General features: G+C 40.7%; 1 protein-coding gene across 2 annotated transcripts in view; it reads right to left on the minus strand.

Moving 5' to 3' along the window:
- TARSL2 (threonyl-tRNA synthetase-like 2) overlaps nt 1-25225 on the minus strand; it is a 130292-nt gene that overhangs the window by 7970 nt on the left and 97097 nt on the right. For both annotated transcript variants that reach the window (XM_006874530.1, XM_006874529.1), the window contains 4 exons: nt 21953-22090; nt 16145-16222; nt 15961-16061; nt 2890-2994 (listed from right to left, as the gene is read on the minus strand). In XM_006874530.1, the coding sequence (XP_006874592.1) occupies nt 2890-2994; nt 15961-16061; nt 16145-16222; nt 21953-22090 (422 nt within the window). The remainder of the gene's footprint in view (nt 1-2889; nt 2995-15960; nt 16062-16144; nt 16223-21952; nt 22091-25225) is intronic.

A 25225-nucleotide genomic window follows, 5' to 3' on the forward strand; every position in this document is an offset into this window, starting at 1 on the left:
TGCTTATCCTGCAGGGTCATACCAGGACTCCCTATCCACACTAGCATGCTTTAAGAATTCTCTTATCCTACTGGCTGAGAGTATTCCACTGTCTATATTATATACACCACATTTTGTTTACCCATTCATCTGTTGATGGGCATTTAGGTTTCCACCTTTCTGGCAATTGTGAATAGTGTTGCAATGAATACTGGGGTGTACACGTCTCTTGTTGAGTCTCTGCTTTCAAGTCTTTTAGGTATATACCTCGGAGTGGGATTGCTGGGTCATGTGACAGTTTTTTGAGGAACCATGACACTGTTTCCCACAACAGCGTTCCCACCATTTTGCAATAGATGAAGATTTTAATTCCCCCACAGATTTGTGGCTTTATTAACTTAGAAACACTATGATACACATACATATTTCTTGAAGATCCTAAATAAAACATATAGGCTACTCACACACCTTTTGAACAACTTATCTTTGGGACATTTTCCACCTTACGTTTCCTGCCCAGAAATTTGCTTTCATAGCCTCCCAGATATGATATTGGAGTATATCTATATGATCTAGATTCTGCCAATCAGATGTACACGCAAAACACACTGATTTAAAACATTTGTATTGTGTATTGGATGAAGGTTTACAGAGCAAATGTTTTCCAATGAAAAATCCCTACACATTTTGTCCCATGTCATTGACTGCAATCCTCACAATGTAACATCACTTCTCCCGCTCCCTCCGGTATTTCCCATTTCCATGCCTCCTCCTTTCCTAGCCCTTCTGAACTTGATCCTCAGGCAGATGCTGTCCTTTTGATCTCAAATGGTTGACTATTCTAAGGAGTGTGTACCACCCTCGGGTTATTGTTCCATTCATGGACTTGTCAATTGGCTGGAAACTGAGCCACAGACTGAGTACAGTTCGAGAACTTACGGGTGACGAAGACACATTTGATTTGAAAGAGGATGGCACCATGTGGCATCGATCCTGGCAAGATGCCAGAGAGGCACAGAGTATTCAGATAATGCTGTGGCAATGACCTGAGCAGGATTAGGTAGTGCTTAGTGCCAACAGTGGGAATAGTCATGTCTCTGCCTAACAATCACAGCCAGAGCAGCAGATCCTCAAGAGCTAGGTGCAGCAGCAGATGCTTGGTAGGTTTCTTAAAACCGAGTTGGAAAAAAAAACAAACAACCGAGTTGGATGTTTAAGAATAATGACAAATCCACAAAATATCTCACATCAAGGATGAACTGGGAGGACATTATGCTAAGTGAAATCAGTCAATCACAAAAGGACGAATACTGTATGAGACCACTGTTGTAAAATGTTAAGGAAAGATTTCCTTGCTAAATGAAACATTTTATGATGGCTAAGGAGCTCTGGTAGCGTAGTGGTTACGAATCGGGCTGCGAACCTTAAGGTCAGCGGTTTGAAACTTCCAGCTGCTCCGCGGGAGAAAGATGCGGCTTTCTACTCCCGTAAAGATTTATACCCTCGGAAACCCTGTACAGGGTCGCTATGGGTCGGAACCGACTCAACGGCACTTAACAACAACAACAATTGAGGAATGGAGGTGGGTGAGAGCTAGAGGGTAGATGCATGTTAACATGAATGATGAGGCAGGTGATATATACAAGGCGAAGGCTGGCAGAGGAAAGATGAAGGTAGCAGGAGACACAGGGAGGAGTATAAGAGGACGCAGGGAGGCATGCATACTGTTAACTGACGGTGCATGGAGGGATTGCGATCATTGTAATGAAGCCAAGTCTAGGATTTGTTGAAATGTAAAATGAATGACCTGCTCTCTAAACCCTCACTTAGTAATTCACAATAAAAGTTTTAAAAAATTGAATTGGAAGGTAATAACATCATGAGTGGTTGCTAGCATGTTCCATATCACCAGATGTGTTCTCTACCAATTGATGCCATAAATGCCAACTGATTATGAGTACTTCTGAGTACTTGGCAATACAAGACAATCCCAGGATGTTGGCTCAGTGCTTTACTTCTTCTGCTATAAAATTACTTTCACAGTCAGAAGTATCATGTGTTTCTGACAGAGAATAAGGCCTAGTAGGCACATATGGTATAAATGCATTACAGGAAAGGAGAACAACACAAAATCAGGAATAAGTATTTTTTGATGAGGACAAATCATCGGCCCTTCAAGATGAAAGAGATCCAGAGTCATCAACCAACCTGTCACCAGACAGCTGGCTGGTTGCCTGGGTTATGGTACCATATTGGGGGATCATGACTGGTCACTATGGATGGCAAATTGAGTCCTCAGATGAGAGGTGGCCAGATGGAAATCAGTGAGGGGCACATTAATGTTGTTGAGCCTCTGCATGACCGATTTCTCTGCCCTAGTGACCACTTAGCTCATTACCCTGAGCATCAAGGCAGGTAAGAGGCAGACAATAGCAATAAAATTGGTCCTCTTTATCTGAATGGTGAAAACCTCCTCAACAGTGAGGGACTTTTGATGGCCGATACTGCCTTCAGGATGATTCTGAGCAATCATCCACATTCATCTTCCCAGATTTACTTGTCATGTATTTTCTAATCTAATTACTTTTAGATCTCTGACCTGGTGACCAAAGCAGTAAGCAAAACCAGGCATCACTGTAACTCCATTTTTCCTTCCAAGCAAAGAGGACTGACTACAAGATATAAGTCAGAAAATTGTACTCTCAAGTATATTTCCTTCCCCCACTATTCTTCCTAAATGGGGTTGTGCTGCTGTTAACTATCCTCTTTGGATCTATGCAAGCATAATGTTCAAGGCCATTTGTAAAGCAGGTTTGCTTGTGATCCTCCTAAGTCCACGATCATAGGGAATCTTCATGAGACAAATGATGTAACTTGAAGGAGAAATGGCTTGATGGTGTGGACACTTACCATTTCCCCCCATAGTTTTCGGAGAGAATAGCTATCATTCTTTCCGCTGATCCCAAAATGGCTCGATGTATAATCACAGGTCTCTTCTTATCATCCCCATCTTTACTAAAAAACCAGAAATTACACATTTAAATACTTTCTTAAAACTTAGTAATAACTTTATCTTATGACATTATATTTCAGTGTTACTAGTGTGGTGCTGTAGGATAAGCACTGGACCACAAGGTTGGTTTTAACTGTAAGATCAATGGTTCAAATTCACCAGCTGCTCTTCAGAAACCTTATACAGGGTTGCTATGAGTCAGAACTGACTCAAGGGCACTTAACAACAACTCCAAAGTAGGTAAAATAAATTTCCAGCCACATAACTTACCATTTATTACAAATATAAAGCTTTTCCTTTCAAATTCTGATGTCTTTTATGAACCAATGGGAAACAAAATACTATTAAAATACGAGATGATTAAAGTATCTAAGAAAATTAAAGTAACATCAGATTACATCTCTATTACAATTGCAGGATTACCTTTGTTCTAAAGTAATCTACAGCCTAGATTAGTTTACTGATATGGAAAGGTAATCTGATATATCAGATTTTAAAAAATTAACTTCATTTTGAACTTTGAGTTATTCCACCAGTACTTATTAAACATCTGTCAAAAACACTGAAAAAGTAAAGAAAATAAGTTTCTGTAACTAAATTTTCATTTTGCCAAAACCACAAAACAGAAATTACGGGATGCAGGGTTTGTGTGCTATAAAGGTAGAAAAAGAAACATTTACAAAACTTGCACGGCTATTAGGTTGAATATTATTTTCCAGGTTTAATGACCATTGCTCTTTTTTTATTCATCTGCTGCCTACTTATATTCTTTGTCCATAGTTATCTACTATTTTTTGGGAAGAAAGGGCAACTGAAGTACAAGGATTATATGTTCAATGAATTCATTTATTTTCTAACATATATGCATTGAAAACACTTTTTTCAAGTTCATTTGCTTATGTTTTACTTGTTTTGATACTTGTCTTTTACTATCGTAAGTTTTTACTTTTGGAGAAGTTGAGTCTACCAGTCCTTTTTTCTTTTAACATTTTATATTGTTTATTACATATATAATTTTAAATTTATCAAAAGACTTTTAAAGAATTTTTCTTAAGATTCATAACATACATGTTGTTGTTAAGTGCCATTGAGTCGATTCCGACCCATAGCAATCCTGTATAGGGTTTCCAAGGAGCAGATGGTGAGCTTGAACTACTGACCTTGCAGTTCAAACAGCTTTGCAGTCTGGCGCATTAACCCACAGCGCCACACCAGGACTCCATAACATACATATATAACATTGTTGTTGTTGTTAAGTACCATGGAGTCGGTTCCGACTCATAGTGACCCTGCACAGGGTTTCCGAGGCTGTAAATCTTTACGGGGAACAGAACACCTCATCTTTCTCCCATGGAACTGCTGGTAGTTTCGAACTGCTGACCTTGAGGTTGGCAGCCCGACTCGTAACTACTACGCTACCAGAGCTCCTTATACATAACATACATAGAAGTAAAATAAAAACATGATAGGACAAAGATGGAAAGGTTAATACATGGAATTATACTATTGTAAGGTTTGTCATACTGTGGTGACTTGTGAGTTGCTGTGATTCTGGAAGCTATGCCATGGGTATTTTAAATATCAGCAGGGTCACCCATGGTGGACAGGTTTCAGATGAGCTTCCAGATGAAGACAGACTAGGAAGAAGGAGTGACAAACTACTTTCGAAATTTAGTCACTGAAAACCTTATGAATAGCAGAGAAACACTGTTAGATATAGTGCCGGAAAATGAGCCCTTCAGGTTGAAAAGCATTCAAAATGCGACTGAGGAAGAGCTGCCTCTTCAAAATAAAGCTGACATTAACAATGTGAATGGAGAAAAGCTTCAAAGGTCACCAGCCATCTTCCGGGTCTCAGGGGAGGCAAAGTAGGATGCTTTGGGGCTAAAGGAGTATGTTCTGACTACAGATTACATTAATATTTGAGGATATCCCAAGATCCTTATTTGGCTTTGTTTAGTTTTGCTCTTACTTTATTTAATTAGAACAAGATTGTTTTGTTTGGTTTTCTGGACTTGAACCAATGGCCTGCTCTATTATCTGTCAATTCTGGGAGCTCTATTATCTGCCTTTTTACCTGTGCGACCTACACTCCGTCTGGCCAGCCAATCTTGGTTCATCAGCCCTACAGCTACGTGGGTCAGTTCAGAAACCCCCAGCCTGACTTCTGACCAATGGATTTGGGATTCACAATTGTGTAAGTCATTTCCTTGATGCAAACCTATCATTATATAGACATATATAAGCTTCACTGGTTTTGTTTGTCTAGAGAACAAAGCCTAAGGTATCTGCGTCATCATTATTCAGTGTACAGACTGAATAAGTATGGTGAAAGAATACAGCTCTGGCACATGCCTTTCTTGATTTGGAACCACTCAATATCCTGTTGTTTTGTTTGAATGACTGCATCTTAGTCTGTGTACAGGTTTGTCATGAGCACAATCAAGTGTTCTGGAATATCCATGTTTGCAATGTTATTCACAGCTTGTCATGATCCACACAACTGGAAGCCTTTGAATAGTCAAAAAAGCACAGGTCAGTTTGAACCACATGGTCAGTGGTTCAAAGGCACTAGCTGCACTTAACAACAACAGAACAATTTTAAATAGCAGGTATATATTCACCTTCTTCCCAACTATATTGAGATGTTTCCTCATGTTTTCTAATAAATGTTCATTATTTTATAATAAAGGAAATTTCTCTTCATTTCATAGGAATGTACAGTATTGGTAAATTGTATCCAGTGTGTTTCAGCATTGCTGAAGACACTGAAAGACAATGGTACACTTATTAATAAAAATCCATACACCCTTTCTTAAGAAAAACCTGCCTAATTCAGGATAGGGTAAGGGGTTTGAAAAAGAAGTTGGGGTTGACAGGGATGGGCAACTTAGGCATTGGCTACCCAAAGTGGCAGGGGTGGGGGTGGGGGAAACTACAAAGGCAAGAAGTGACTGACTTACAAGCTTTCAAGAGAGAGCCTGGTTCCAGAGGGCGTGGGGGAAGGTAAAATCTCCACTGAGTGGTTTCCAATGTAGACAGGGCTGTGAAAGGAGATGGGGATAAGACTCTTGTGGTTCAATAGTGAATGATTGCTATCAGAACTGACTGTAAGGGTTGGAGATGTAAATAAAGGTAGATGTTTTGCAACAAAAGGAGGGGAGTGGTTGATTTTGCAGTCCAGGAGCGGAGTGCCCTGGGGCCATCAAAGGAGAAGAGCCAAGTGGGGGATTCCAGAGATTGAGGCTGAGATGATGACATGGACAGATGGAGTGGCTGGGGACTCTGGACTCAGGGAGGGAGAGGGGCTGTGGCTGACGGCCAGTGAGCAGGCTTGCCGGGTGTACCCTTTGGTTGTTTAATGATGCAAGGAGGGGATTGTAATCATTGCAATGAAACAAAATACGATAGGATGAATGTAAAGCTGGTGTTCTCCCACGTAAACTCATATAATTCACAATAAAAACTTAAAAAAAAAAAAAAGAAGAAGTTGGTTTCAGGTGATGATCCTTTTTCCATTACACCTAAATCATGAACAAATCCCAGCAGTTCCATTTTCAAAAGATATCCCAAAGACAGTACGATCACCTGGTTCTAACCACCATCTAACCTTATTTACAGATTATTACTTCTACTTTTGGAGCCCTGGTGTGGTGCTGTGGATTAATGAGCTGGACTGAAAAGTCAATTGAACTGCAAGGTCCGTGATTCAAGTTCACCAGCCTCTCCTTAGAAACCCCATACAGGGTTTCTATGAGACAGAACTGATTCAATGGCACGTAACAACAACAACTACTTCCACTTTTAGGAATCCTGGTGTGGTGCTGTGGGTTAATGCACTGCACTGCAAAGCCAGTTGAACCGTAAGGTCAGTGGTTCAAGCTCCTTGAAAACCCTATACAGGGTTGCTATGGTCGGAACCAACTCGACGGCACTTAACAACAACTTCCACTTTTGTTCTTCTAGTCTTCATTTTCCACACAAGAGCCTGGCTGGCGGGCCTGGCTGATCAACTACTCTTCCACTTCCTCCTGGAATAAGAACTTTCACTTTGATTCTCACGGTCCTGAGCAACCTGCTGTAGTACAGATTATGAGCTGTCCCACTAAGGTTGTCAATGGTTCTTGCCCTTGACCCTCCAAACCAGGGAAACTGGCAGGATTTTTTATAGTCATACAAATTATTGCAATCCATCCTGTGAAAATTTGGGAGTCAACTCCTAGGGAGTTTTTCCATTTGGTGCAGAGAACATTTAATCCATGATACATATGGCCACTAATCTTCACATTGTGTTGAGTAAATTGTATTATTTCAGCACAAAGAAAGATCCTCTGCCCTCATTATTTTTGGTTATTTAAGCAAGGAAAGAAAGTTTTGTAATTATCTACTTAGGACTCTTTCCTAAGAACTTGAATTTATTTAGAAAGGTCTGTTTTCTCCATCACGCTCCTGAGCATTTTTGCATATCTTGGTGTCACTATCCACACATTACTGACGTTGTTGTTAAGTATCCGTGAGTCAGTTCCAACTCACAGCAACCCTATGTAGAATATCTGAGTCTGTAAATCTTTGCAGAAGCAGAAAGTTCCATCTTTCTCCCTCATATGTAGTATTCAATTATTACTGTAACATAATATGGAAAATCCAAAATAAGATACTTTTATTGTTTCAAGAGTAATTGAGATCAATTCATAAAGCAATAAATTATAATTGGTCATTTATCCTAAGCATCTTATTAGGAAAATATTCTATTAAGAAGTACGAGGGGGGGCTTCAAAACATTTGTAGAAACATTGCTGAAGTGTAGTGAAGTATCTAACATCTCTTCTAGCCATAGCACTGTGACTCCCACCAAACAATATCATTCCCCTACTAAGTCTGGGTAACATAAGATAGGAGAACATGCTGATAGGATTACATGATTCACTTGTGAGTGGTTACAGAGTTAATTGTGATTGTAAAATCTTGGAACTCTAATGTGGGTATGAAATAAGCCATCTCCGAAGAAAAGTCAAGGCTAGAGGGCACATTGAATCTCCTTGATCCAGGGACTGAAAGCTGTTAACAGTGGATGAGTAGCAAAGGAACAACAGCAGAAGAACCAAGCACCAGAGCATGAGGCAAAGTCCACAGAGCAAGTAAAGCTGAGTGGCTTTGGGCAGAAGACTTGCTTGTAAGAAGAGTGTGTCCATGCACTTAATTGAAGGAGCTAGGTGTGCAGACCCTGAAGCTAAAACAGAGTGCCTTCAGGCTGAGGCTTATGGTGGAGTGGAGTGTTCTGTGGGCATTTGTCAGCAGCCCCAAGAGAACTTTGTAACATTGGCTGGGTAGAGAGAGGCCTGCCTGTGGGCACAGCTGAGGAGAGGTTGCCCTGACTGGAAGAACTGTGTCCTGTACATTTTCTAACCCTGCACTGGAACCTGCTAGCTTCCCTAAAACAAACTTCATAACTGTGAGTCTGGTGTCTGAATTGTGTGTGGCTACTGTAATGAATTATTGAACCCAGCTGAGTAGAGATGGCTGTGGGAGGAATGGTTGGTGACATTATATTCTGCAATTCTATTATCTTTCCATTCCAGTTTTCCACAAATTTTATGAAGCCCACTCATCTTGGAAGTCAAGCATGCCAGTAATGTTACTTTTCTGTCTACTAATCTACTAATCTTGGCAGAAAGCAGAGAATATTAAAAAGATGTTTACCTGTACTTTATTGACTACACAAAGGCTTTCGATTGTGTGAATCATGAAAAATTATGGTCAACATTGTGAAGTATGAGTCTGGAACACTTAATTGTGCTCATGAGGAATCTGTACATGGTAATTGTTCGAACAGGACATAGGAACACTAAAAGTTTTAAAAGTAAAAATGGTGTGCGACAAGGTTGTATTCTTTCACCATACTTATTCAACCTGTATGCTGAGCAAATAATCCAAGAAGCTGGGTTTTATGAAGAAAAAAGTGGCATCAGGATTGGAGGAAGACTCATTAACAAACTGTGATATGCAGATGATACAACCTTGCTTGCTGAAAGTGAAGAGGAATTAAAACATTTACTGATGAAGATCAAAGAGCACAGCCTTTGGTATGGATTACATCTCAATGTCAAGAAAACAAAAGTCCCACCACTGGACCAATAAACAACATTCTTATCAATGGAGAAAAGTCTGAAGTTGTCAAGGACTTCATTCTTCTTGGATCAACCATTAATCCTCATGGAAGCAGCAGTCAAGAAATCCAGTGACGTATTACATTAGCAAATCTGCTGCACAAGAACTTTTTAAAGTGTTGAAGAGCAAAGATGTCAGCTTGAAGCCTAAGGTATGCATGACCATGGTATTCTCAAGAACTCATAGGCATGTAAAAGCTGGAAAGTGAATAAGGAAGACCATAGAAGAATTGATGCTTTTGAGTTATGGTGTTGGAGGAGACTATTGAAAGTGCCATGGGCTGCCAAAAGAACCAATAAATCTGTTTTGGAAGAACAGCCAGAGTGCTCTTTGGAGGCCAAGATGGTCAAACTTTGTCTCTCATACTTCGGACATATTGTCAGGAGGGACCAGTCACTGGAGAAGGATATCATGTTTGGTAAGGTGGAGGGTCAGAGAAAATCCACCCCCAATGAGATGGATTAGCCAAGTGGCAGCACTGATAGACTCAAGCGTGGCAGCAGTAGAGAGGTTGGCCCAGGATCGGGCAGTGTTTCATTCTGTTGTACATAAGGACGCTATGAGTCGGTACTGACTCGATGGCACCTAACAACAACAACAACAACAACAACAACAATCTGAGTGAAAGAGAGCTCAGCACATTGTTGTTAAGTGCCATCGCACAGATATAGTCATAGAAAGTGCCTGGTACGATAAAGAAACTAAAACCCCGGTTTTCTGGCCCAAGGACTGTAAAAATGGACCCCAAGGAAACAACAAGTTACCAGGGAAATCACAGAGAGGACAGAACTCCAAAGAGCTACTCCATAAAGTAGTATATGAACTGACGCCTGGTCTCCCCTCTCTATGTGCAAGAATAGATCTGACCCTAAACAGCATCCAAAGGCTTTGGGAATCGAACTATGGGACCTGACTATTGGGTGACATATACACAAGTCATATCTGAATATTATTTAAAAGATTTTGAAAACTGAACTCACATTAGAACCAGAGCCCACAGAAGGTGGTTTGGAAATTATGGTCTGACTAACTGGGCAGATTGATAATAAATAAGAGCTTGCTGACAGCCATGTTGGTCTACTGGTGAGTGGAAGAGAGGGAAAGGCAGCAATGAAGAAATGGGCTGAGTTCAACCACCGTCCATTGACTCCCGTTGACTTGGAGATGAGAGAGAAAAGAGGAAGGGCTGGTTGGTCCAACCTGGGGACACCTGAGCCCATGGACAAGGACATAATCACGAAGGGCTAGAGCTGAGAGTGAAGCATCCAGCTGATATGAAGTGAGGGGAGACGCACAAGAACACCCAAACTTTCAGATAGTACCCATTTGACCTAGCCTCGATGGTTTGAGAATCAGAACTTGATGAGAAGAAGATAAAAAAAAATTTTTTTTGATAAAGGAAACAAGGGTAAATTGCTACAATTTGATGAACCTGACCTATACTCATAGAGGTAGTAGCTCAAAATAACAACAGAGAGGGAAGGAATCTTCATATCAAGTATCAGTGCTGTTGCCTCTGTATACAGGGTAGATAGGGATGGGCAACCTAGACATTGGCTACTTAAAAATGAGGGGGCACTAAGTAATTGGCTTACAAGGTTTAAAGAGGGAGTTTAGGTTAAGAGTGGTGGGGGGAAGATAGAGTCACCACTGAATAGTTTTCATCTTGACTAGATGGGTTTGATTAAAAGAGATGGGGATAACATTCTTATGATTCAATAGTGAGCAATTGTTATCATGACTAATTGCGACTGTCACTATTGCAAAGGTAGAAGTTTTGTAACAAAAGTGAGGAAGTAGTTAATCTTACAGTCCAGTAACAGAGAACTCTAGGACCATTAAAGGATAAGACCACAAGCAGAATGTGAGACCTCATCCAGAGAAACAGACCTTATCCAGAGATAGAGGTATAGATGGGGACATGGAGAGAGAGAGCAGCTGAGGACTCTAGATTTATGGAAAGAGAGGGACTGAGAGCTGGTGACCAAGAGGCAGACTTGCAGAATGTGCCCTTTGGTGGTATAAATTATCATATATGCCTGAGTGTTTTAAAAAAAAAAAAAAGAGCTAAAATGAATATAGAGAAATACTGTTATTTGATGGTACATGGAGGGGATTATAATCATTGTATTGGAACAAGGTGTATGATTTGTTGAATGTAAGACTGATGATCTGCCCTGTACACTTTCACTCAATTCACAATAACAACTTTAAAAAAGAGTTAAGGATACAAAAACCTACTAGTCTTGAACAAACTGCCATACATATGGGACCTACACTTAATCTATTCACATTACTTAGTTTTCTGCATTTAATAGGTTAGAATGTAAATTTAAAGTGTAGCAATAGCAACAACATATTTTTATCCTACTGTAAATGCCAAAAAGAAAAAGAAAAATTGAGCCTTGGGACGTGGCCTAAATTATGATTCCATAACTGATTTGTAATAAGCAGTGTTTCTGCCTTGTGTATTTAATTTAGTGTACAGTACAGTTCAAGCTCACCAGCTGCTTCTCGGAAACCCTATATAGGGTCGCTATGGGTTGGAACCGACTCAATGGCACTTCACAACAACAACAACAACAACTATAGGTGCATGCTATGGTCATTCTTCAAGTCATGTTTTATTCTGTTTTCTACTTTATGTGAGCAAGGTTTGCTGTCTAAGGTGTAAAATATTCAATGGGAATAAACCTGGCAAGGTAACATTTTTTTTCTTTTGTTTTTTTTTTTGAACAACTGCCTCTTGGTCTATGTACAGATTCTACGTGAACACAATTAATTGTTTTGGAATTCCTATTCTTCACAGTGCTATCCATAATTTGTTATGATCCACATAGTTGAATGCCTTTGTATAGTCACTGAAATACAGGTAAACAGCTTTCTGGCATTTTCTGCTTTCAGCTAAGAGTCATCTGATATCAGTAGTGATGTCCCTTGTTCTGTTAATATCATTAGCCACTAGGGTAATACAAAATAAAAAATAATGATATACTGTTACATACCTATTAGAATGGCTTAAGAAAAAGAGAGAAAGAAACAAAATCTGAAAATAGCAAGTCCTGGTGTGGTGCTGCAGGATAAGGTACTAGACTGTAAGGTTGGTTTGAACCATAAGGTTGGTGGTTCAAACTCATCAGCCACTCCTTGTTGTTGCTGTTGTTAGGTGCCATCAAGTCAGTACCGACTCATAGTGACCCTATGTACAACAGAATGAAACACTGCCCGATCCTGGGCCAACCTCACAATCGTTGCTATGTTTGAGCCAATCTCTGTAAAGGTCCAGTATGAGTCAGAACTGACTTGACGGCACTTAGCAACAACAATAAAGATCTGAAGGAGCACAGTGGCTCTGTATATCGGATAAGCACTGAACCGCTAACCCCTAGGTTAGCAGTTTGAGCCCACCAGAAGCTCCTAGGAAGAATGATGAGGTTTTCTGCTCCCATGAAGATTCACAGCCTCAGAAATCCTATACATAGCTATGACTCGGAACTCACTGGGCAGCACTTAACACAACAATGATGCAGAACACACCTGAGACTCTCACACACTGCTGTTAAGAATACAGAACAGTACAGAGAAAAGTCTGGCAGTTCTTTTTCTTAAAGTTAGACACACACCTATGATCCAACAATCTCACCCTAGGTATTTCCCCCAGAGAAATTAACACATATTTACACAAAACCCTATACATGAATGTTTATAGCACCTACTCCATTCAAAATTACCAAAACCTTAGCAAACGTGTTCAAGTAAGTGATTGGATAAGCATATTGTGGTACATCCAGAATGCAGTTGTGTGCAGTGGGTGGATTCTGAGCTTTAGTGATCCTTTCTGATAGAGGAGAACCGCCTCAGAGGGTTTCCTAGGTTGTACTCTTTATGTGGGAGTCCTGTGGGCTGATAATGCATCAGACTACAAAGTCGTTTATGTGGTGCTGTGGGCTAATGCACCAGACTGCAAAGTCATTTGAACTATAAAGTTGGTGGTTCAAGCTCACCAGTTCCTCCTTGAAAACCCTATGCAGGATGGCTATGGTTCAGAATCAACTTGATAGCACTTACAACAACAAAAATCTTTAAGTGAGCAAACTGCCAGTTCTTTTCGCCAATGGAGGGCAGAGAACATTATCAATTGTGCCACTAGGGATCCCTCAAAAATGGCATACCACTCAGCAAAAAAGAATAAACTATTGATAACACTCAAAACCAGGGATGCTATGCTGAGAATCAGAAGGTTACATACTGTATAGTTCTACCACAACGATGGAAGAACATGCTTAGCATTTCCCAAGCTGAAAGAATTGATGAAACAATTCAAGCCTCAAGAAGCAGTATTGGAAGATTCTAAGAGCGAAATATTGAATGATGTGGAAAGCATCAAAAGAAGATACACAGACTCACTGTACAAAAAAAGAATGTTCCTTGGAAGGAAAGATGGCAAGACTTTGTACATACTTTGGACATGTCATCAGGAGAAGGACACCATTCTTGGTAAAGGAGAGGGTCAGTGAAAAAGAGGCAGAGCATCAATGAAATGGATTGACACAGTGACTGCAACAGTGTGCTCACACAGAGGAACGAAAGTGAGGTTGGCACAGGACCAAGTCATTTCCTTCTGTTTACACAGGGTCACCATGAATCAGAACTGACTTACAACACCTAACAACGACGTAGTGATAGAGAATAAGCAGGTGGTTGCCAGGGTTTAGTTGTGGTAGGAGAGTGTTTAACTACAAAGGTGCCACCAAAGGAAGATTTTGCAATGATGGAGTCATATCATAATTGAAGTGGTGGTTACACCTCTAGACACATGTGTTAAAACTCATAGAATTGTACACAAAATTTCATGTCGATTTTATACTAAGAATTTTCTTTCTTAAAAATTATTGGTTTATCCCTTCAGGGCAAACCCCCTTCCAAGACTAAGACTCAGTGAGAATACATGCTCTGATTGGTGACCACGTTCGTCACCGATAAGGGGAAGTTAAGGGAAAAACAGCAATGAAGCTGTGAGCTAAGCCCTACAAAGTTCAATAGACTCCTATGAACCCGGGTGGAGACCTGGTTGGCCAGCAGTGTGGCAAGACCTGGGGACTCTTGGGCCCAGAGTCAGTAACATAGCCACAGAGGACTAGAGTAGAGAGTGAAGCGTCTAGCTGATAAGAGAGGGCATATGCATAAGAACACTCACACTTGCAGATAATACCCACTTGACCTGGCTTCAATGACTGGATGATCAGAGCTCAACTAGAAGAAGAAAGAAGAGGGAAAAAAAGAATAATCTGATACAATTTGAAGAACTTGACCTATACCTATGGATGCAGTGGCTCAAAAGAGGGAACAAATCTTTACAGTGAGGATCATTCCTAACCCCTCCATACACAGAGTAGACATTCCCACCCCCTTCACACACAGAGTAGACAGGGATGGGCAACTTGGACACTGGCTACCCAAAATGGGGAGGGGGGTGCTACAAAGGCAAGACGTGACTGGTTTACAAGCTTTCAAGAAGGAGCCTAGATCCAGAGGAAGGTAAAATCCCCACTGAGTAGTATGCAATCTATCTGGGTGGGACTGATGAAAGCAGATGCGGCTAGGTCTCTTGTGATACAATAGTGAATAATTGTTATCAGGACTGACTATGAGAGTTGGAAATGTAAAGGTAGATGTTTTTTAGCAAAAGGAGGGGAGTGATTGATTTTGCAGTCTAGGAGCATAGGTCCCTGGGACCATCAAGGGAGAAGAGTGAAGTGCGGGACTCTACCCAGAGAAGCAGTGATGCCAGAAATGGAGGCAGAGAAGATGACATGGAGAGATGGAGCGGCTGGGGACTTTAGACCTAGAGAGGGAGAGGGGATGTGTGCTGCAACCAGGTGGAAGGCTTGAAGGGTATACCCTTTGGTTGGTTGATGATGCATGGAGGGGACTGTAATCATGGCAATGAAACGATATCCGATAGGATAAATGTAAATCTAATGTTCTCCCATGTAAACTATCACATAATTCACAATTTAAAAAATACACTAAAATAAAGGAATACTAAAAAAAAAAAGTTGTTGGTTTATAATGATGAGATTGCCTGGTTTTCCTCTGCTTTTTCCCCTGGTGAATGAAATTATCTTTTTTCCTTGCCAAATCATCCCTGATCCTCAAATCACAGATACAACTTTGTGATGTCTCTTCATCTCATGGAAAGTCAGCAGACTGTTCACATCTCTATTCTTAAACTTACTGATCTTCATCCCACCCATCAGACATGACCTCAGAAAATTCAAACTGATCCATAAACCTGCTACAAGAGGGTAACAAATGCAAAATGTACCCTGGATGGTACGAGCAGCTTGTAATCAGTTTCTAATTAACAGGTTGGTGGCTTGAACCCATCCAGTGGCTCCACAGAATAAAAGGCTTGGTGAACTGCTTCCATAATGCTCATAACCAAGAAAAATTACAGAGCACTCTGCTCGGTCACACATGGGGTCCCCATGAGAAGGTCCAACTTGATGGCATCTATCAGCCACAATACTGACAACACTGACATTCACTAACTGTTTACTGGAGTTTTGGTGTGGTGCTATAGGACAAGCACTGGACTTCTAACTTCAAGGTTGGCAGTTCAAACCCACCAGCTGCTTCTTGGAAACCCTTTACAATACAGGGTTACTTTGAGTCAGACCAACTTATCAGCACTTAACTACAACAAAAACAACAAATGTTTATTTGTATTGTTAATGTTCACATGACAAATAATTAGGTTAATAATACTACATTATTTATTATCGTAAACTACTCACCTAACATATGTGAGATTAAATCGAAGAGATAATTGGAAGTCCAGCTGAACTGTAGCACATTGATTGTATCTGCCAATAGCATCCTTGATTTTTATATCAATCTGTAAATTAAATAATGTTTTTTGAGACAGTTCTTAATTTCTCTTCAAAAATTAATTTTTTTGGAAGCATATAGTCTACTTACTTTTGGACCATAAAATGCTCCATCTCCTGGATTCATGTTCCATGGTTTTCCAAATTCCATCAAACTATTCTGTAATTGCTGTTTAGATAGTTTTTAAAAAAGAAAAGAACATTTAGGACTCCTACTTCTGAGCATTTAAACTTTTTTTGTGATAAACATGATATGAAAGTAATTTATAAATCTTAACTGCATTCTGTTTGAGTTCAACAGATTTACTGAGCATCTTTTACAAAAAGAACAAGGATTATACAGAGATGATGGCTGAGCATGGATCATATTTGTTGTTGTTAAGTGTTGTTGAGTCATTAGTGACCCTGTATAGGGTTTCCAAGGAACGGTGGCTGGTGAGCTTGAACCACTGCCCTTGGGGTTCAAACAACTTTGCAGTCCAGCACATTAGCCCAGAGCACTACACCAGGACTTCAGGGATGACATAGAAATGATTAAAATGGTAAGAATGGCACAGCAGAGGTGTCTGAGCCCTTCTAACTTCACAGGGAGAAAGAGGATCAAGATCAATAGCTCAGGCTGAATTCTGTGAGGCAGAGGTTAAGCATATCTCCTCTCTTCAATCTTCTCACAAATCCCAACACCAACTACCTTCCCATAGCACTCTCTACAAGTCTGCTGGGTTCAATACTTCGTTGCAATGGCTACCCAGAACTCATGGACCATACTCACCGTTCTGGGACTTATTAGGGAAGTAACAGGTTGTAATACCAGTTCAGGACCACTCAGAATACAGTTCTTCAAACAGGACAGCCTCTTCACAGCTGTGCTCACAAACAGGGCTCTTTCTGGTCCTCAACTTCTCAGCAGAGGGCCCCATGGGCCTCTTGGGCTGACTCAGCCTCTGTCCTGCTCAAGCAAGTGTTACAAAGCTCTTTTATCTCCGCCAATAAGTACCCAACTCTTGGACTTCAGTTCTCAGACTCTATTGGTTGGCATACACACTGTTGGTCTCCTGGTTCTGTTGCTGCCATCTCTTGCCATCTTTTGCTATCTCTGGTGTTATAGGTCTGTTTCCTGGGTCTAAGAGGCTCCCACACCCAAAGAACATGCTTCACTCTTGACTTTTCTTTCTTGATGGTCCTGAGGTCCCCTTTTTCTGCTTCTGGGATGGTTCATTTTAAATCTAGCAGAATGGTGAAAAGGATCAATTCCCTCATTAGGGTTCTATACAATTTATTTGTTTGATGCCACCACTACAAAGGGTGCCCTGCACCTTATTTAGCTATTAGCAAGCTATCCAATCCTCTTGGTGGGCCACAAGCACCTTATTTGTATAGTCCCACCAAGTCACATGGTGGGAGTTACAAAAACTAGAGCTAGTAGGGCCATAGTAAGTAATTCACTGCATCACATGGTACTTTCTCTCAAGAAATGTACACATTTTAACTTAAAAAACAAACAAACAAAAAACCATTGACTAAATTGTTCCAAGAATTCCAGGTAAGCATTTCAGGAGGGGACTTTTCTTCCTCCATCCAGTGTAGACCCACCTGTCTTACATATTTTCTAGCTAGTCCCACCTGTAGGTGGAGCTTCCACACATGAGAAGGTAAGAAGGACTTGATCTTGCTCTTTCCTCCACTCTGTGTTTAGCTGTGTAAGAAGATGTAGGGGGCAATTCTTGCCATTTCTGTAATGCTTTTCCTCCACCTCTGTACATATAGCTGGGGAAGGGATCTCTTATGATTTATAGGCTGTGGGAGCAGGAGAGCCCACTTTTGGTCTTTAGCCACTTACATGCATTCAACTTGGCCTGTAATAGACACTGAGCACTGGAGATTGTGTGTATATATTGGTATAATGGAGTCCTGATGTGGCACTGTAGGATCAGCTGCTAACTGCAAGGTTGGCAGTTCAAACCCCACCATTCGCTTCTTGGAAACTGGGACATTGTGAGTCAGAATTGACTTGGCCGCACATAACAACAACATTGATATTATAATGGGGTTCTTTGATTTTTCTGGCGATTTCCTGAGAATACAGCTCCCTTGGAAGACACCTAAACATTCCTGAGTTCCTGGTCAGAATATTGGCAAAACAGCACTTCAACAGACTGGTACCCAAGAGAGGGGCTGGGAGTTGAGAGTAAAGAACCTCAAAGGAGCTGATGGACTGACATACATTCCAGTGGTAGAGTCAAGATCATAGCTGCTGAAGGAACCCAGGCTTCCTCTGGACTTGTCTGAGGCAGAGCCCTATCTACACTAAATAAAAAATGGCAGAAGCAGACATTTTCAAATCTAATTTCCGTGGGATTTTAATTTTCACAAAAAGATCATTTTCTTTTAGGACACACATTTTTCATGAAACTTAATAGAAGGTCTATGGTATTTTTTGCTGTTGATATTCTGATTATTTGGACAGGCTGTCATCTGTTGTTCACTGCATCTCTCTATAGTGAGTACTGCTATTCTACAGAGCTGGATATAATCTGAGATGGGAAGTAGGTAAAATGAATTGATGTCCAGACAGAAGTATGGTTTTGGAGTTGACTTAATATCTTTTAAAAACCATTTGTGTTGTTGTTGTTAGGTGCCATTGAGTCAGTACCAACCCATAGTGACTCTAGGCACAACAGAATGAAACACTGCCTGGTCCTGGGCCAACCTCACAATCGTTGCTAAGCCTAAGCCCAATGCTGCTGCCACTGTACCAAACCATCTCATTGCGGGTCTTCCTCTTTTTCTCCGACCTTCCACTTTACCAAACATGATATCTTTCTCCAGGGACTGGTCTCTCCTGATAATATATCTGAAGTATGAGAAACTAAGTCTAGCCACCCTGGTTTCCAAAGCGCACTCTGGTTTTACTTCTTCCAGTACAGGTCTGTTTGTTCTTTTGACAGCCCATGGCATTTTCAGTGTTCTCCTCCAGCACCATAACGCAAATGCATCAATTCTTCTATGGTCTTCCTTATTCACTGTCCAACTTTCTCATGCATATGAGGTTATTGAAAATACCATGGCTTGGGTCAGGTGTATCTTTATCCTCAAATTGACATCGTTGCTCTTCAACACTTAAAAGAGATCTAAGTGTAGCAGATTTGCCTAATGCAATACGTCATTTGATTTCTTGACTGCAGCTTCCATGAGTGCTGATGGTTGATCTGAGCAAAATGAAGTCTTTGACAACTTCAGTCTTCAATCTTTTAAAAACCATTTTAAAGACTTTAAAAACAGAACAACGCAAATGCTCATCTCACCAATTCCTGCATCAAAGAGTAAATGCTATGGGAACCTCTGCCAAAGTGGAGCAGGCCCATCCCTGAGGGAAGAGCCAGAATCCCTGGGTGACCATTGGCCTGTCAGTTAATTGAGCCACATCAGTTAAAAGAACAAAAAATGGTGGTACTTTTAAGTCTATTCTTCCCATTCCAGTCCTACACCTGGTCTATCACCTTCTTAGCTTTCTTTACCCCACAATGTCCCAAATGAATGGAGCAATGATGATGATGATTGATGAATTTTCATTTGAGTCTCTGGGTGTCTCAGACAGATGGTGGGGAACTATATGAATGATATTTGAATATCAGATATGTGTGTCTAGATCTAAAATAGGTAACCATCAGATTATATGAGTCATACTATGATGCCTTAAAAGGCAATGGTTTAAAATATAACTCACAAATCAAGAGTTATGTCAAATTAGAGAATTTTTTTAAAAATTTAGAAACTGGTTATTACTAACTAATAGACCACGAAAACATCTGCCTCCACAACCCTGAGACCAGAAGAACTATATGGTGCTTGGTTACCTCTACCAAGTGCTCTGAAGAGGATCACATTAGAAGGTCCTGAAGAGAGGGGGGGGGGGGAAGGTGAAACAAAATTCAAAATCATAAAAAAAAGACCAAACTTATTGGTCAAAGAGAGACTCGTGGAGCCCCCAAGACCCTTCAGGTCTGGAAATGAACTCATCTATCTACATGGCTCAATTTCCAGCCAAACAATAGTGTGTAAGAGAATAATAACATTAGGGGGTACACACACCTTAGCCTAATCAACCAATGAGATCAAAAGGGCAGCATTTACCCAAGGACAAAGTTCCGAAGGCTGAGGAAAAGAGGAGGACCAGAAATGGGAAGCACAGGGAGGAAAAGGGAAGCACAGGGAGGAAATGAGACAAGTGATGTTATATTAAGAGGATTGCAGTCAATGAGATGAAACAAAATGTGTATGAATTGTTGAATGTAAAAATGATGATCTTCGCTGTAAACCTTCACCCAATTCACAATGAAAAGTTAAAAAGAAATCCATGTTATGTAACAATGGAGGATGACCACATCAGATGGTCAAAATGGAGGATGACTACATTACTGTATAACTGTCAAATTACATCATTATGTAACTGCCAAACCACAATGAGTAATGGCCCAGTCAAGTGTGACACAAACTTAGCCATCACAGTCAGCGCTGTGCTTACCTCACACCTTGGTATTCGTAAATATACTGTATACTGTCAATGTGCAAAATAGACAGTAGATTTTGTACCATGGTTGTAAATGTGAAGTATTAGATAACTGGATAGTTGATTGCTGAGGAGCAGATATATTCTCGCTAATATTGTGGAGAAAAAAATTATAATCCTGTTTACTATAATATTCGGGTAACTTTTTTATTTCCTGAAGTAAAGACTTTATGATCTCTCTCTCTTTTTCTTTGGTTACTTCCTGAAGTGAGTAAAGAATTTATGGTCACTTTCTTTTTATTTAAACCACTTCCTGGAGTAAGGAATTTATGATAACTTTCTTTTTCCTTAAACTACTTTCTGGAGCAAAGACTGACCCCTCTCTTCTTTTCCTAAAGTAGGAATGTGCGCCTTAAAATTTTGAACTAGCCAACCGAGCAAGGGAATAGATTGTGCTGTCAAAACCCTAGCCAATAGGGTGAGACACAGCCTTGAGACGCACGTCAGGGATTAAAAACCCGAGTGAGTGGACTGCCCACTCGGTGTGCTCGCTAGCCTGTTCGTGTATGTACAGCTATGCGCAGGTACCCTCTTGCAAGAGTAAATTTTACTTTGCCAAGGTAATTTAGTCTCACCGAGTGTCTTTTATGCGACATCGGGATTAATTTCTAACAATTTGAAGAAAATTGGATAACCACACCCCACAATCTGTATTTTGTTGTTGTTAGGTGCCATCGAGTTGGTACCGACCCATAGCGACATTATGCACAGCAGAACGAAACACTGCCGGATCCTGGGGCAACCTCACTACAGTTGCCATGCTTGAGTCCATCGATGCTGCCACTTGGCCAGTCCATTTCATTGGGGGTCTTCCGCTTTTTCTCTGACCTTCTACCTTGCCAAACATGATATCCTTCTTCAGTGACTGGTCCCTCCTGACAATATGTCCAAAGTATGCAAGAAGAAGTTTGGCTATCTTGGCCTCTAAGGAGCACTCTGGCTGCACTTCTTCCAAAACGGATCTATTGGTCCTTTTGGCAGCCCATGGCACTTTCAGTATTCTCCTCCAACACCATAACTCAAAGGCATCAATTCTTCTATGGTCCTCCTTATTCACTGTTCAGCTTTCGTATGCATATGAGGTTACTGAAAATACCATGGCTTGGGCAGGCACACCTTAGTCCTCAAGCTGACATCTTTGCTCTTCAACACTTTAAAAAGGTCTTGTGAGGCAGATTTGCGTAGTGCAATCTGTATATTTAGCCCGTAATTTACAGTTCAAAAACTTTCTACAACTAAGTATTGAATCATCTTGTAAGATAACTGCAGCCATTCAGGATTTTCCCCAAATCACAAAAATAAAAGGGTAAGCACTTTGTTTGTTCTTACCTTTTCAGCTTGATCCCACATCTCAATTTCTCCTAGGAAGTTTTTAGGCCTTGTGGAGAGATTTAATTGAAAGGTGAAGCCAAATGTTGAGTAAACAGATTGCAAAAACTGCAAACACCCCTTTATTTCTCCTTCAATCTGAAATCAAAGTAAAACAAAATGTTCTAAATAGGACATTGGATAAAATCAACTTACAGCATCTTTTAAAAAAAAAGAAAAATTCCCCCTATCAGTATTCTTCTAATATGGTGTACTGGATGACATTTTATTTTGGTCATTCATTCATTCCTTGCTCAGATATTCATGGAATGCCTCCCATGTGTCAGGCATGTGCTGGCAGAGGCTCCAAGTCCAGTGGAGAAGCTGGGCAAAGAAGAAGACAAGAGTAACACACTTTGAAAAGTTCCACACAGGAGAAGAAGGATTGGGAGGGGCTGCCCAGAAGAAGTAACAGCCAAGCTGCAGCCAAAAACATTAAAAGAATTCTCTGTGGAGAGGTAGGGAAAAAGTCAAGCAAGCAGAAGACACATTGAGGAGGAAGGCCCAGAAGACAGAAGTATCCTAGGGCAGGGGCGCTACAAAGAGCTGCTTAAGACAGCAGAGAGGGGAAGGTGATTGGTGAGCAGGATCAGGTGGTAGTAATTTGTAGAGTCATGCCTGCATTTCTTTAGTCAGAAAAATAGGGAGCCAGTGAAGAGTTTTTCAGGAGGGAACTAATGTGACCCAATTTGTATTTTCCCAGTATGGGAAATGGATTGGGCAATTCTAGAAGAATGGGAAATGCAAAGAGCAATACTAGAAGAGAGAGCCATTAGGAAGCAAGTGGGAGATGGTGTTGACTTGAATCACAAAGAAGCTGGAATGTAAGGAATTTGATATGTTTATGGGATATTTATCCTTTAACTCATTAACTGATGACCTAATTGTCCATGTGCTAAGCACTGGGCTAGGCTGCTAGATTCTGACAATTCAGGAATGAATGAAAATATTCAGGGAGATATTTTAGGGTAATGATTTATAGGGTTTCTGATAAACCGGATACAAGTAGTGAAAACAAGGACCATCTGGGTTACTGGTTTAGACAGCAGAGAGGATTTTAGTGCCAGTACCTCAGAGAGTAAACTTGAATGGGTGGGAAAGTGGGGTAGGAGGCAGAGAAGGAAATCCATTCTGTGAGAGAGCTTGTGATGGCCAAGAAACTATGCTCACCAAGCCCTGTAGGACCCAGGTCTGGAGCTCATGTGGGAAAGCTGAGATCCAGGTGAGATTAGGGGCTGGGCCTGGAATGTAACCGAAGCCAGAGAGAGTAGAGTAAGAAGAGCAAAGTTAGGGGCTGAGGCTGAGAGAGGGCATCTTTGAGGTGGTATGAGGAGAGCACATTTAAATGTAAATGAGGAGTCAACAAAAGCAGAGTCAATAAGAAGAGAGAGGGCAGAGTGCTGCTATAGATTAATAGACTGAATTTTTATGAAATGAAAGCATGCAGGATATATTCTTTCTTTCTTTCTTTTAGCTCTGACTTCTGTCATGCTAGGCTTCCCCTCTCCTGGTCTGTTGGCTAGAGCATGCAATGTTTCATTTGTTTAGGTTTTTGTCTGCTCCTATTGACATATCTTGGTTGCTGGCTTCTGTGGCTCCAATTTTAGGATGCATGAGGCAAAAAGAAGGTCAAGGACATCATCATGTTGTTTCTTGAGTACTGACATCCATCTTCTTTTGTTAGTTTTACATACAATGTCAGAGGTTTTTAGTTGTATTTAGCAGGAGGAATAGGAAAAACATATCGACTCCATTTTTCCCCAAAACAAAAGCCTGCTTTGTCCTGCAAAAAATGAACACCAAATCATCCCTCCCACAACATTCTATTTCTCCTCTGGGTTCCAAAATTCATTGCAATGGCCACACAGACACCATACTCAGAGTTATGGGATTTACTAGGGAAGTGAACAGCTTACACTCTTAGGGTCAGAATGTTCAGGATGCAGTTCTTCCAGTCAGGACAGTCTTTCCTCTCCCATCTCTTGGCCTAGCCTCTGCTCTGCTCTGACAGCGTTTCAAAGCTCTTTTAGGATTGCTGATAAATGCTCACAGGGCACACTACTCCACCCTAAGCCTCAGCCTGAAGGCACTCAGCTCTGGCTCCCAGGATCAGCACACCTAGCTCCCTAAGTAAGTGCCTGGAGGCACCCTGCTTCACAAATGAGCCTCATGCCCAAAGGCACACTTTACTTTTTCAGTGGTCCAGCAAGGCCACTGCCCTGTCTCCTGCTCTGGCTCTTGGATCTGTAGACTGTCACGCCTATGGCACTCCTCCAGGGTCACACAGCTTATGCCCTTAGTCCAGGTGTGTGGCACTGTAGGATAAAGCACAGGACCACAAGGCCTGTTTGAATCAAAGGTTGACAGTTCAAATTCACAAGCCACTCCTCAAAAACCCTATATAAGGTTGATATGAGTGGGAATTGACTTGATAGCATTTAATAACAACAACAGGGTCCAAAGGATGGCTCCACTACTGGCACTTCCTCTTTGATGGTAGTAAGATACCTCCATACCCCCTGCCTTATTCTTCTGAGATGACTTGTTTTATACCCAAAAGGATGGCAAAATGGACCAATCACAATTAGCCCTGTAAACAATTAACTCACAACTGAATCATATAATCCTTCAGCATCTTCCCCCCACCTTCTCTTACTCAGAACCATCAGGAAAAAGTCATCTGTTTTTCTATGTCTAGACGTGCCCGTTATTTGATTTGTCTATATTTTTATTATTGACTTCTGACATTTTTTTTTTTTTTAATATTATGTTCATGTGCTTTGCAAATATGTTCTCCTATATTGTGGCTTGTCTTCGTGCTCTTTTCACAGTAAGTTTTGAAGAACAGAAATTTACAATTTTGAGAAACTCCATTTTATTAATTACTTTCTCTTACTGATTGTTCTTTTGTATATCTCAAAAACCATCCTCTAACCCAAGATCACAAAGACTTTCTCCAGTTTCTCTTTTAAAAAGTTTTATATTTTAGGTTTTACACTGAGGCCTATAATTCATTTTGAATTAACGTTTGTAGATGGTTGTTGTTGTTAAGTGCCACTGAGTTGGTTCTGACTCATAGTGACCACACTGTCAGGAATACTATAACTTTATAATCCTTGAATTTAAATATAGTTAGGTTTACAACTTTGATCTCTTGCAAAGTAGCTTTGGCAATAATAGTTTCTTTGGATTTCCACGGGAACTTTAGAATTAATTTGCCAATTTCTATCAAAA

Source organism: Chrysochloris asiatica, unplaced genomic scaffold (assembly GCF_000296735.1).
Source record: "Chrysochloris asiatica unplaced genomic scaffold, ChrAsi1.0 scaffold00282, whole genome shotgun sequence".
NCBI lineage: Eukaryota > Metazoa > Chordata > Mammalia > Afrosoricida > Chrysochloridae > Chrysochloris > Chrysochloris asiatica.